Source organism: Seriola dumerili, unplaced genomic scaffold (assembly GCF_002260705.1).
Source record: "Seriola dumerili isolate Sdu_G_001 unplaced genomic scaffold, Sdu_1.0 BDQW01000040.1, whole genome shotgun sequence".
NCBI lineage: Eukaryota > Metazoa > Chordata > Actinopteri > Carangiformes > Carangidae > Seriola > Seriola dumerili.
In genome coordinates, this window is record NW_019174295.1 from 3,684,526 (window position 1) to 3,698,387 (window position 13,862).

A 13,862-nucleotide genomic window follows, 5' to 3' on the forward strand; every position below is an offset into this window, starting at 1 on the left:
ATATACATAATATGTGTATTATTATATAAATCTATATATAAAAAAAAAGAAGGATTATAGCGATAAAGGTGGAAGTCTTATTGTGAAATGCAGAGAATTTGCATTATATGATTTCAGAGGTGGATTGTACAGGAAACCTGTTAATATTGTATATTTTGAATTTGAAAATATGGAAATCTAATTGACAAATCAAAGACAAATTAACTTGTTGTGATGGAGACACAGTGACGTGGTTTTAGACCAGCGGTATCCAGATGTTTTAGCGCCGCTGGGTTTTCACTGTCTTACCTGCAGCTGCGAGTTCTGAAACTTGTTACAGATATTCTGTTGTGAATAATAACAACACAACTCCAGGTCAGATTGCCTCGAGTAAATGGCAACATTTTTGTTTTAATGCTGAGTGAGGATGATTTTGCACATAATTTGAAATCTAGTTAGGTGTAGCCTTTGCTGTAGCATAGGCTATATTTTACTGACATTATGATACCCAATATAGAAGACTGATTTTTAGAAGACTCACTAGCCTAAAGTGAAGGTTATAATAACACAGAAAAAGAAAGAATCCTTTTTAAAGACCTATAAAATCTGAAAAGCTACTGAATTCTAAAACATTTGGCTGCATACACTTTTAGTGCACTCCACAACCTGAAAACGTTTCCAAATTCTTGCACAAGACAGTGAAAATATATCTGTTGTTTGATAGGGTTACTCTTAGATGTCGTGGGGTCCACTGATATCATTTTGACTTTTATGTCGGATTTATGAAACGTGCGCCCTCTTTAGTCCTGATTATAAACAAAGCATTTTCACACTGCACTTAAGTATTTGCCTTTTTTAAACCTTACCACCCTGAACTCAACTTATAAATCTGTTGTTTCTCATGGCTACAGTCATGGCTGAAAACACAGAAAAAAAAAACAGAATGTGGTGGTCCCACTTCTCTTTTCAAAAAGTATTGCATTGTACCCATCATATTTTATCAACCTCGTTTCCAGCTCTTTAGTGTTTTATTTCCTTTTAATACCAGAAAGGCTAATTTTATTTTTCAGGTGATGTCTGCAGAGGGCCAAACGAGTGGCAGATTTTTAGACCGTCTCTTGTGTTTACTAGAACTCCCAGGTGTTTTTTGAGGCAGTTGGGGCAGAGTCTAGCTTTAGACCTTGGTCACTCTGAACTGGATCAGTTGCACTGATTGCACAAGTGATTGACCAGATCAAAGAGTCTACTGTGATCCCCCTCAGTGTGCTGAGGGACGGCTGCCATTGGCCGAGGGTAGGCGGGAGGCAGGGTTATGTCTCTGTACAGTCTGTTTATCAGTATTCCTTTTGTCTCTCCTGTCATTTGGTGGATCTTGCTGTTTTATTCTCCCTGGTCCAGAGACCTGTATTAAACTGTATTAAATTGTATAGATTGTGCAAAAAGCTGAATGTCGCATAGCAGAAGAGAAAAGCTATTCCTTACAGATGACAAAGTGATTTAAAATGTATAAAAGAAATTCAGAAACAAAGTTTAGGGGATAAATGTAATATTTTGTTTGTAATTACTATTTTTTGTTGGAAGAGGGCTACTGGATAAAGAATCATCTGTAATAAAGTAATTTTAATATTTCTTTGTCCTATGGTGTTTTGTGTGTGAGGAGCATGACAAAGTTAAAGCATTTAAAGTTTACAAAACTCTTAACTGTAGCCTAAATATTGGATTCTTTATACTGTTTGTCATAAATGCCTGAGGTATTATAATGTAACATGACAGTTTTGTTTAAAGCCCAGCCAAAAAAGTTGTTTTCGTCTTCACACTGCTTGTTCAATTTGCATAATCTCTTTTTCATTCACAGGGGGTTTTCTTAAACCAGCTGGCAGCTATATCGCTTGAAAACCTGTTGCTTTAATAAGTACAATGTTGAGATAAATACTAAATGTTGATCAGGGAAGCTTTGTCACTTTCGTTTGTCTTTACCAAAGATCATGTGTCCTCAAAGTCGATAAAGTCTTTCTCTACGGAGCTCATCCTCCACCATCTCTTTCTCCTCAGCGTGTATAGGACCTCTTCCAGGTGAAGTTCCCGTCCTCTGCATCCACCCTGCTCTGTCCAGGCGCCTGTGGTCTTGGTCTCCTCGTCATGGTGGCTCTCCTCCTGCGAGGAGGGGCCATGTTTCCGATCCTGTTCCTCTGCCCAGCTTGACTGTATTCTCCTAGCGGACCACCCCATCTTGCTCCATCCCTCTCCTCTCCTTTCAGGAAATCAGCCGCTACTCTGAAGTACTCCAGAACCACATTGTGACTCCAGCTGGCTTCCTCCACCTCGTCATTTTCAGTCCTAGCTCCCTCCATCTCTTCTCGGCCTTCCATAGTGAATCCACAGTGCCCTCCTTTGTCTGTCAACACCAGGAGGAAATAAGGATTGCTTTGGAAAAGGGGGATGGGCAACGTGGAGGCCGGCGGGAGGAGAGGGTCGTCACGGCTGCAGATACAGAGCACTGGCACGGCCACCTCATCCGCATCTCTCAGTGGTTCGTTCCTCTCCCAGTAGCTGTCCCAGTCCTTGGCTGGGTAAGCCCTCTCGCCCAGTGCCCAGGCCACTGAAGGTGCCAGGCCCTGTGGGGAATGAGGTCCTGAGCTCAGCCCAGGGTTTGCTGGAGGTCTAGAGGATCTCTGCTGAAATTGGGCTGAGGAGCAAAAGAGCCGTTCCTCAAAGTCCCTGAGGGAGGAAGAGCCGAGGGCCCGATCCACATCCAGGACGGCTCTGAAGGAATTTGCGTACCTTACACCAGAGCCATGAGAAAAAAAACATTGATTATGTCCATATTTCATTCATATCAGTGTTGTAACTACTATTGTTACATTTTCCTTCTACTTTAATTTCGCTCACCTTCTGAGCTGCATTTTCCGGTGAAACAGCGCCCCCCAGCGATAAATAGGAGGCATGGCTGTTTCAAACCACAGCTGGCCCTGAAGCACAGGTGAGATGGCTGCAGCTGCTGTCAGGTATGTACCTGATCCATGCTCCCCCAAGTAGGAAAGAAGAATCCCTGAGCCTGAACCCTCACTCACTGCAACCAGCACAGAGGATGGGTGGCGGCTGTGGATATAAGCCACCGCCTGAAAATGGAAGACATCCAAGATGCCATCAGTGTCGGGTAAAAGAAAAAAAGCATTGAATCACTTTGGTGCAGATTGAAACAACAATAACTATTTGATTGATTTCCTTATGTTTCCCAGAGGATTAATCTTGCTGATGATGCGCTGACTTTTCTTCTAGCGCCACCATGATGTTGCCATGTTATATTTGGTTCAGACATTCATGGTCCTCAAATTATGAATTCTAATGTTGATCCCGGCGACCCTCAGGTCGTCAAAGCACAGTTCTTCCAATACTTTGATTTACGATTGAAAACTATCCCATCAGCCTCATTTGCACTTATGTTTAGCTATAATTAGCAAAGGTTAGCATGCCAACACACTAAAATGAGATTGTGTATGATTAATTATACTGTATATTAATCTGTTGATTGTTTTTCCAAATGATTTACTGAAATAACAAAAAACTAAATAACTAGTGAATGTTAATCGCAATTTCCCAGAATACAAAGTGGCATCTTAAAGTTGCTTAATTTGTCCAACCAACTGTCCAGTACCCAAAGGTATCAATTTACAATGATATAAAACAGAAAAAATCAGCAGATCATCACACCTGAAAAAATGGGGTAAGCCTGGCAAATACTGGACCGTTTTGAGTATTAAATTACTAAAAATTATTACATTACAATTGTTGGCTATTCATTTTCTGTCCATTAATTAATTAGCTAATTGTTTCAGCACATAAACATACACCATAAAAATACTTTCCCCAAAACATAATTTTCTTTCTATACCTGCTCAAGATCAGCTGGGTCTCCAAACTCAGTCAGTCGTGCTGTGGTCAGGGGGCATCCCGCTGTGCCTCGAGGGTGAAACACCACCACATAAAAGCCCTGACGCACGGCCTGGTGGCACAGCGCCTTTAAGTGGGGGGTCATCCCTCCCCAGGACTGAGGGATGAGGAGGAGGACAGGCGGCGTCGAGGTGAAGTAGCCCAGCGCCTTTCCCCCTGAGTGATACTCCTTCCTTCCCTCCCACCTCTTCCTCCCAACCTCCTCACCCGCTCCCGTCCCCACAGCCCAGTCCACAGCTACGATTCCCCCGTCCCTCAGTAACAGATTATCTCTAGAGAACTGTATCGTGTCTCCATGTTGTCCCCACAGCAGACTGGACAGAGTCTGGAGGTGGGGGTCTCCCCTGGGCCACGGAGCCAATCTGGGCTTGGCCAGAGAGCCACAGTGCCGGAGCAGATATTTGGCCAGCGCAGTGGGTTTGCAGATGAACCTGGGTTCTGCAGCCCTGACAGTCAGTCTTGTCCAACATCCTGCTCTGGGCCAGCGCAGAGCCAGACACAGCAGGAAAAGTAACAGGGATGGGAGAAAACACAGGAAACAGTCCCATACAAATACTGCCATTGGTGAATACAAGAGATCCTAGTTCAGCCTCAAATCTGATGTTTTCTCTGGGACGTTTCGCTGTGATGTCAGCAGTAACCTTTGCCCTCCATGTTTGACAAACTCCTGCCTTGAAGCTTCATGCATGAGCGTGACGGTCCAGCCTGATCAGTTGACTGATGTTCTCAGTAGTCGTTTCATTTCTCCACTTTGTTACAAAGAGTAAAGAGAAGTCTTCAGTGATTGCCAAAGAAATATAAAAAAGTGAACTTGAGGATAGACAGGGTAAATTGCTGTCTCTCAAACACCCCCCCCCCTCCTCCTCACTCACTCTCTCTTTCTCCTCCCTCCATGAATCATTCACTGCAAACACAAGCTCTGATAGAAACTGAGCAAACACAGGCCATATCCAGTGATTTCAGAAAGTATACAGACCCCTTAATTATTTTCACATTTTTATTTTCATGTTGCAGCCTTATGCAAAAATATAGAAAAAGAGAATATATAATAATATCAATCTACACTTCATATCCCATAGTGACGAGGTGAAAACAGAATTTTAGAAATTTTTGCAAATTTATTGAAAAGGAAAAACTGAAATATCACATTGACAAAAGTTTTCAGTGCCTCCCCTTTCTCCTGATCATCTTTGAGATGTTTCTACAACTTGACCGGAGTCCGCCTGTGGTCAGGTCAATTGATTGTTTGACCTTTCCTGTGACTCTGTTTAACAATCTGGAAATAATTATAAAAGTATTTTAAATTGTAAAGATGCACTAGTAGCCTGGAATGGGAGTATTGTCCTCTATCAGTCATTTTATTGTACTGTAGCACACACTGTACCATCCTCTGCTGTCAGGTACTTTAACAGGTTTCTAGTACAACCTATTCATGAGAAATGAAAATGAAAGAATTCAAACAGACGCAGCAGAGAGGTGTGTGGTTTTAACGGACCAGACAATCTGGCTGTTGTCTGCCTGCATTGTTGGATGTGGTTAGTGCCTGAACGTTTCTGTTTTGCCCTCAGTCCCTATAATGTCATAACAACATACAAACTACTACTGGTTTTATCACTTTCTCCCACACAGAGGATTCTGAGTAAACACATGCACAAACCAAAGGGAAAAAGATGTATTTGCAGATTCAGGAATTCTTTTTCATTTAGTAACTGAGTTCCCATAAAAATAGTAAAATTCAGGAATCCCATGTGGCCTTACAAATGTTCTGAAAGACAGGCAAACACACACACAAATAAATGGGAAAAATAAAAAACGAATTGCATACATTTCCTCTGCAGCTATTGTTAGGAAAAACTTTGACGCATCAAAATCTGCTATAATGATTTATTTTTTTAAAAAAAAGGCTATGTCAAGTAAATAAGCCTGTTATGTGAAGATCATAGATTAACTCTTATGATCAGTATGAGTATAACAGTATGAGGCATATGCTTTTATAGTAACAAGCCATTTGAGGTGGACCTACATTTTCTAGTAGAAAACACTGAGGGCAAAAAAATGACAATGTATGTCTTTACAATGTATTGTTTTGAACATTTACAAATCATAATCTTGATGTTGCTATGCAAGACAACTGGTCAAACTAGTGCAGCAGAGTTATAACTCCACCCAAGACATGGAGCATTATTATAAATTAAGTTGTTACAATAGGTAATAGTATGAGACCACATCACGACCTAAGGTACAGTAGTTCTATTTGACGATTATTGTTAATGTTAAAAGAAAAGTGCAATTTAAAAGAAATCAGATTTTTAGATTTTAATATCATTTTTCATATAAATCAATACCTATTTAATGTAATGATGTCCCATGTTAAACAAAATATAATCATTTAAAAACCCATTATTATTATCATTATTATTGTTGTTGTTGTTGTTGTTATTATCACCAAAACAATTTATTCACTGGTCTTGTATTTGGTTGTTTGTTTTGCTTATACATGCTTATGCAATTCTCATACAGGTGCAAATAACAAGGGCTACCATTTAGGTATTTACCAAAACCAACCAAAGCCAAATCAATTTTGGGTTTGATTTGTCATCTGAATATGAACATTTGAGTGCAATCAGTCAAGTTTATAAGTTTCGCTTTCGTTTTAGCACCATGTCAGGAGTCTGTCTGTCTGTCTGTCTGTCTGTCACAAAACTCTACAGGTGTGTAGTTTAGATCAGAATCAAGGTTGAGTTCAAAGATGGGTGTTGTTCTGAGGTTCTGTCCTGTGGTACTGACTACCCATGTAATACTGTAGTATGTTCTGACTCATGAGTACTCAGTACCCATGTAATACTACAGTATAATACTGTACCCATGAGTCGGACCATCAACATGTTGATGGGCGTTGTAGAAAGTGTGATCCCACTGCAAGATGGTCTGATAAACTTGTTGACTGTTGGCATTGTTGCCACCTGACACTACCTGGGTAAGAACGGACCTTTATGATAGCGTTTGCCTCATGTTAGGTCACTTACGATAAACAGTAATATTAGCCGTGTTTTTTATTCTCTTCCTCATGTCTATCCCACAGGTGGTGCAGTGATGTCTGGGTTGGCTGTGGTGTGTCTCCTGCTTCTGCAGACTGGAGCTCATGCATTTGGTATATTTGGAGGAGAATCTCTGAACCATCAGGAGATCACTGAGAGAGCGCTCTTAAATACCACTGTGCAGGTGTGCCGTGCCCTGGCCCTGGCTGAGGGCAAAGACTTCACTTTTCCTGTAAGAATTCATTCAACCAAATTAAATTGGGTTAAAGAGGGTTTTTTTTTCCACTGTAATATTAATACAATAAATGTGTTTTATATTTCAGTCTGCAAAAAAAATGTGTGTGTGTGTGTGTGTGTGTGTGTGTGTGTGTGTGTGTGTGTGTGTGTAGCCACAGCCATTTACCGCTGAGTCTGTTGCTGCTGCATGTGCATCAAAATCATCCAAGAGCTTCCGCCGAGCCATCAAGTTAATCAAATACACGAATTTAGGAGTAGACTTACTTACTTTCTACATTGCTAGCTATCACTTTGACAATGAAGAATTCATTGAGGGAAGGAAAATCATCACAAAAGGATTGTCAGCTGTGAAGGCCAGCAACAAGGAAAATAACTTCTTGACATCGAGAATAAGACTGGGAATAATATTACACCCTTTACAGGTACTCTCTTTTAATGGTTATGTTTCCATAACAGTTATTTTATGAATCAATAAATAAATGTAACTACAAGGCTGCTTATTGATGTAAAGTAGTGAAGTTATATTTGTGTTAAAATATAAGTTGATATTGCTTGTTATAACTAATGAATTTGTCTTACTTTCTTTTTCTGTAGGATTTCTACAGCCACAGTAACTGGGTGGAAATGGGAAACGAGCGTCCAAACTCCAATCTGATCAAATCAGGCACCAGCATTGGGAACTTAGCAGGTAATAGGATCATATAATGTCAGTGTGTGTTTGGATGTCTTAACAAAAGAAGAATGCACATGACGCTCATCATCACCATGATCATTTTAGTTACGTGATTGTACTTATGCTACCCTTCAAAAATGTACATATTGTCCTCTTGCACTGTACGCCGCTTTCTCTTAATACTGTATATATCTGCACTCATTATGCTGCTATTCATTGGTCTCTGTGTTTCTTCTTAAAATGATGTACATATTTACACTGTTGGCTTTATGTGGTCAGATGTGCAACTGCATTTCGTTGTTCTGATGCTTACTGTGTCCAACAACCATCAAGTTGAATCTAAACTAATCAACAGCTAAAAGCAGAGCGACATGTCGCAACTGTGATGGAGACGACTGCACTAACAACATTTTGGAGGATATCCTAGACGAAAAGATACTTACCACGGGATATTTTAATTTTGTACCTGTTTTCTCCACGAAGCCTGAAGGTAAATGTTTTCATATTAATTTGTAGTTGTTTTTATTACTGAATTAAGCATACTTTTAAATAAACTGGGTCGGAGTCTTCTGTCAGGATCAGAATCTTATGTCCTGTTTTTGTTTAATATAACATAATGGGCCCCAAGACAGCCATAATTCCACATTTTTAGCAATACACCAAATGACATACACACATACTTGGCAAAAAAACAACACATATTTACACAGAACAATCTTACTGTAAATTAAGATATGTGTGCTATTCTCTGCAGAAGAGACGTGTAAATCTGTATGTAGCATTTTGTTCTTATTTCTAACTGTAAACAGGAAAATGCAGCCATGGAGGAGGAATTGATCAAACAAGTAAGATTGAGCCTAAAGGTGGCATCAACAAAGACAAGTTTGATTCCAGTCATGGACATCTCCACGCTGAAGCAGCAAGAGTGGCGATAGCTGCAACCAGTGAGCTACTGGAGGACGTTCGAGGGGCTGCTGGTGACAGACCATTCCTCCAGTACGAGACTCATCCTGCATCTTTCAGTTACAGTTACTGTATGTACTATAATGAGGTGAATTACAAAGTTTTTTAGTTTTTTATCCAACTCTGACTTCTCTCATTCTTCAGGATGATGGGAATAATCAAAGGTAAACCTCTCTGTTTTGTGATTGACACCACGGGGAGCATGGCTGATGACATTGCGACAGTGAGGACCGTCACTTCCTCTATAATCAACAGTAAAGTGGGAACAGATGAGGAGCCTTCACTTTACATTCTTGTACCGTTCAATGATCCAGGTAGGATTTCAATTCCCCATGAGATTTTACAATATTTTATAGTTTATTTTTCCTCTGAAGTAAAGTGATGTTTGTGCTGCTGAGTTTATTAGTTTACGTCCTGTTTTTCTGCTAAACACAAAACCAATCAGTTGACTTTTGCTGTATTTGCTGTATTCTTGTTGTTCCAGCAATAAGTGAGAACAATAATAAAAATCACAAACTACTCATCAAAAATACACACAAGATGAAGAATAAAAACATCTATTTTTTTCTCCTGTCTCCACCTGAATCCCAGATTTTGGACCACTGATAAAGACTACAGACCCAGAAGTTTTCAAGAATGCTATTAATTCACTATCAGCATTTGGTGGAGGAGATTTTCCAGAAATGAGTCTCTCAGGACTTCAGGTGCTGTAATGTGTTTGAGGTTTATTGAAAATCTCTTGGTCATATGAAAAAAGTTTAATTTACACTATTCTTCATGTCCTGTCTCCCTGATACAGCTGGCTTTAACTGGTGCTCCCTCAAATTCTGAGATCTTCCTCTTCACTGATGCACCTGCCAGAGACGTTCACCTGAGAAGCACAGTGATCGCACTCATTGAGCGGACCCAAACAGTGGCGAGTGGTTTTGTGTGTTTAAAACATTCACAGGCCTCTGACAAAGACAGAGATAAGAAATAGATATTCACAGATTAACTGCAAATGCTGATGCGTTGGTTACTTGTCATGTGACATATTATGTTAGCTAGATATCTAACATTGGCATTTATCTTATTATAGATTTGACTGTACTTTAAAATGACATTGTATGGAGTTATTAGGAACATTTTTTCATTATGTATGAAAAAAATAACAAAGATAATAGATGTTTTTTCGTGAATTCACAGTATAATGAACATGTGTTCATGATAAACTTAAAGCCCCTGTGAATGGGCTTTTTGTCTGACATTCTCAGTCACATATTTTCTTCTCAGGTGAACTTCATGATTACTGGCACTGGGTTTCGTCGCCGAAGACGAAGTGATAACAACCAACAACAACAGCTCAGTCGGATGGGGAGATCAGTTGCACAGCTGTACAGAGACCTGGCTCAGGCTTCAGGAGGTCAGGCTATTGAAGTCACTAAAAGTGAGCTGCTTGAGGCTACCAACATCATAACAGAGTCCTCCAGCTCCGCTCTGGTATTAACAAAATGCTCACACTGGCATCACCGCTGACTAAATAAATAAAAAAATCAGGTGTGTCACCAGTTTCATTTAATCTTCTAGGTAACTCTGCTACAAGCAGCCAGGAGCCCAGGGAAGGCCGAAAATTTCACTTTCACAGTTGACGAGTCAGTAAGAAACCTCACAATTTACATCACTGGGCGCTTTGTCGACTTTACTCTCATCAGTCCCGCAGGTGATGTGTCATTGTTGATAGTTAAAACAATTAACTTGGTTTAACTCTTGGCCCATTAACCAGTGTGCTTCGTTTCTTGTTGTTTCTTAGGTGTTTCTCAGAACAGTGCTAACATGACAGGATCATTGATCATTACATCCCAGTCGGTGGGAAACTTCCGGACTCTGCAGTTAAACACACAAGTGGGACTGTGGGAAATTAAAATGGTGTCGACAAATCCGTACACTCTGAAGGTTGTAGGTGAGGCCTCCGTGATTATGTGGTTAAATCACATAATAAATAATAATAATAAAAAATACTTTATATTTTATTATTATTCCAGGTATAACTTTCCTTTACCTTTAATAGCTGCTTCATCCAAATTACTGTTTTTTCCTTGCAATTTTTTATTTGCAGGTGAGAGTTCCATTGACTTCCTGTTTGACTTTTTGGAGGTGTCGCAAGGCCCATTTGGAGGTTTTGGTCTCTTAGAAAACCGTCCCAGAGCTGGTAAAGACCCAGAATTTTGTGATATGCCAAAATAATTTGACCAATTTAGACATACTGTACTTGAATTGATTTTTTCTTTTTCCTGCAGGTGTCAATGGTACCCTGAGTGTGACAATAACAGGGAGTGACTCCGCCATACTGACGGAAGTCACCCTAGTTGAATCATCGGGGGCGGGGAAGGTTAATGGCAGTGTGGAGGCTCAGGATGGAGGAGACTTCTTAGTTCAGTTTGACAGGATACCATCAGTTGAGTTTGTGGTGCTAATAAAGGGGCGAAACAGCAATGCTTCCTCCAGAGCTTCATCAGTGTCCTTCCAAAGGCAGTCATCCACCAGTATCAGGGCTTCTTCTGTGACTGTTACAGCTGTAAGTAAAAATCTATCTAAAACCTATGATTGCCTTTTAAAATAGGCTGAACTTTGAATTCTACAACTGATACTGACTATAGTCCATTTTCCTTCGTTTTTAGGCTGATTCAAACAGTATCTTGGTTCCAGGAATACCACTTTCTATTCCCTTCTCTGTGGTGACTAGTGGTGCAGGAGGAAATTTCATCATCCAAGCTACAAATGACCAAGGTTTTACATCAACTTTCCCATCCAGTTTATCCCTGGAAACTGGACGCAGTGCTAATGGTACAGTGAACCTCACAGCACCTCCTAACACGCCATCTGGTACTGATGTCACCTTGACCATTGAGGCTAACGCACCGGGGGGCAATGATACCAACTATGTCGTACTGCGTTTCACTGTCCTCCGCACGGTAACTCTGCATTAGAGGAAGAAAAGCACATTTCAATAAACGTTCAGGCAGCAAATTATAATTTTAGCTCAAGGAATCCCTTCGTCATAGTGTTCACTGGTTGAATCGCTGATGTAAAACTAGTTGACTTTATCGACTTTTTCTTCTCCTCGTAGGTGACTGATTTCACTCTGCCAGTGTGTGAGCTGCTCAGCCTGCGGTCCAACTGCTCTGCAAACTGCAGTGTGTCGATGTGGGAGCTCTCTGTTCAGGTGACTGATGGGCCTGAGGGGACGGGCGTCGACCGCATCAGCCTCAGACAAGGCAACGGGACCATGAACACCAGCCTGGCCGCTGACAACGAGAACGTAACATTGGTGTCCTACAACGCGTCTTGCTGCTCACCTGATGTGGAGCTGCTGGTTGTGGATCGGGTGGGTAATGTAGGCTCCTGTTTCTACACTGTCCGGACAACGGCCGACAACAGCACGCAACCTATGAACATCACTACAACCACCAGCTCGCCACTTCCTACAGCAGTTCCTGTTGTGTCTTTGTCTACCAGAGCTGTTCAGTCTTTTCTTCTTTGCCTTAGCACCACGATTCTAGGGCTCGGTTTATCATCCGAAATGGGGATCAACTGAGTCTTTACATGTTATATTTTCGGTTGATCATTAAATGGTGGTGGGACAGATAAGACTGGGAAACACTGGTGTGGGGAATGTTTCAGCTTTTGAAAACAACTGCATCAACTGCTGTCCACTCAGTTGCCAGGTTAATTAGCTACACATACTATAACTAATGCAGACTAATACAATGGCCCTGCAATAAATCGATAGATTCAAAATCCTAAAGATATTCAATTAAGAAGCTAGCAGCTGGGAATGCTTGACATTTTTGTTTCATGGTCAGTACCATGGTATATTACTTGTAATACGGGTGTAATGATTCTCCAAATCAATGGTTCGAGCTCGATCTTTGAGCCACTGTTCAGTTCATACACACTGTTGACATGATTGTGCCTGGGGGTCTGCAAAATCAGGGTTATTATCCATCTTCAGCGGACTAGCCTAACTTTTACCGCAGGTGTGATCACTCGATCATGATTCGACCAAAATAGGTGTAATGTGTTATATTTACAAAATATACAGCTGGTTCTAACTTCAAATAGAATAATACATTTGTGATTTATGTGTGTTATAGTGTTAATTGTGAAATGAAAAATTAGTTTTTTTGTTGTCTTGGTTTCAGAGTCGTTACACCCCTAACTTGTAACTTAGAAGGTACCATGGAACAACTAAATATACCATCTATTACCACCATTATACCATTGCAATTAAAATTCCATTGAAGCCATTATACTGGGATGTGTTCTTAATATTCGGTCTACCCTTGTTGATATAAATGGATTTAAGTAGTTCAACCTAATAACCTGGAAACTGCAATATTAACTACATGTGCGACATGCGTTCATGCACATTTAAAAGCTTAATAGGGTTGTGTGTGATATGATGAAGACCTAGGGCCACGTGAACATGTCAGTTCACTTATGATACTTCAATCAGGGATCATTCATTCTTATTATGGGTAATGCTGCTAACCATTGTGGAATGATATTGTTAATTGAGTGATTACATTTATTTGATCATTTAAAATTATATCTACATCTCAGGGTTGCTTCTTTAACACATGATTAAAAAAACACAAAAAAACTAAACAAAAACATAATATTAAACAAAAACAAAGATGACACAATAAAGCTGAAAAAAAGTTATGACTGCTGTGGTTCTTTTAGGTGTATAATGACAGTTTAAAGGTTATAAAGGTGACTAACTGGTAACAAATCAATACCATTCAATAAACCTGTCTGAATTTGTTATTAATACCTGCCGGTCCAGCTTTAATCTTAGACATACAGCGACAAGTGATTATTCACGCTATAAAAATTAAACATCATCATTGGTTGTTATCACCAAAATGTGATATAAAAATGAAAGAACTACATATGAAGAAGGATGCAAACACTAGTCCAAACGTGAACTGTTCTGCCGTTCCACATGGGAGCAGCAGAGAACAGAAGTGATTTCTTCC

At 40.2% G+C, this 13,862-nt stretch overlaps 2 protein-coding genes across 2 annotated transcripts; one reads left to right on the plus strand and one right to left on the minus strand.

Annotated features, from left to right (window-relative positions):
- Window positions 1-43: 43 nt before the first annotated feature.
- LOC111217026 (protein ABHD15-like) lies at window positions 44-4,492 on the minus strand. The gene is made up of 4 exons (XM_022738709.1): window positions 3,872-4,492; window positions 2,869-3,098; window positions 2,634-2,760; window positions 44-2,540 (listed from the first exon to the last, which is right to left on the minus strand). The coding sequence occupies exons 1-4, from the start codon at window positions 4,490-4,492 to the stop codon at window positions 2,028-2,030; spliced, it is 1,491 nt and encodes a 496-aa protein (XP_022594430.1). The 3' UTR covers window positions 44-2,027.
- Window positions 4,493-6,795: 2,303 nt separating this feature from the next.
- LOC111217027 (von Willebrand factor A domain-containing protein 7-like) lies at window positions 6,796-13,525 on the plus strand. The gene is made up of 16 exons (XM_022738710.1): window positions 6,796-6,856; window positions 7,013-7,200; window positions 7,358-7,627; window positions 7,800-7,893; window positions 8,234-8,368; window positions 8,688-8,874; window positions 8,986-9,155; window positions 9,433-9,545; window positions 9,641-9,757; window positions 10,114-10,320; window positions 10,408-10,540; window positions 10,631-10,780; window positions 10,937-11,029; window positions 11,118-11,395; window positions 11,499-11,792; window positions 11,948-13,525. Exons 1-16 carry the CDS (start codon window positions 6,796-6,798, stop codon window positions 12,413-12,415), a joined length of 2,958 nt encoding a protein of 985 aa, XP_022594431.1. The 3' UTR covers window positions 12,416-13,525.
- Window positions 13,526-13,862: the final 337 nt, after the last annotated feature.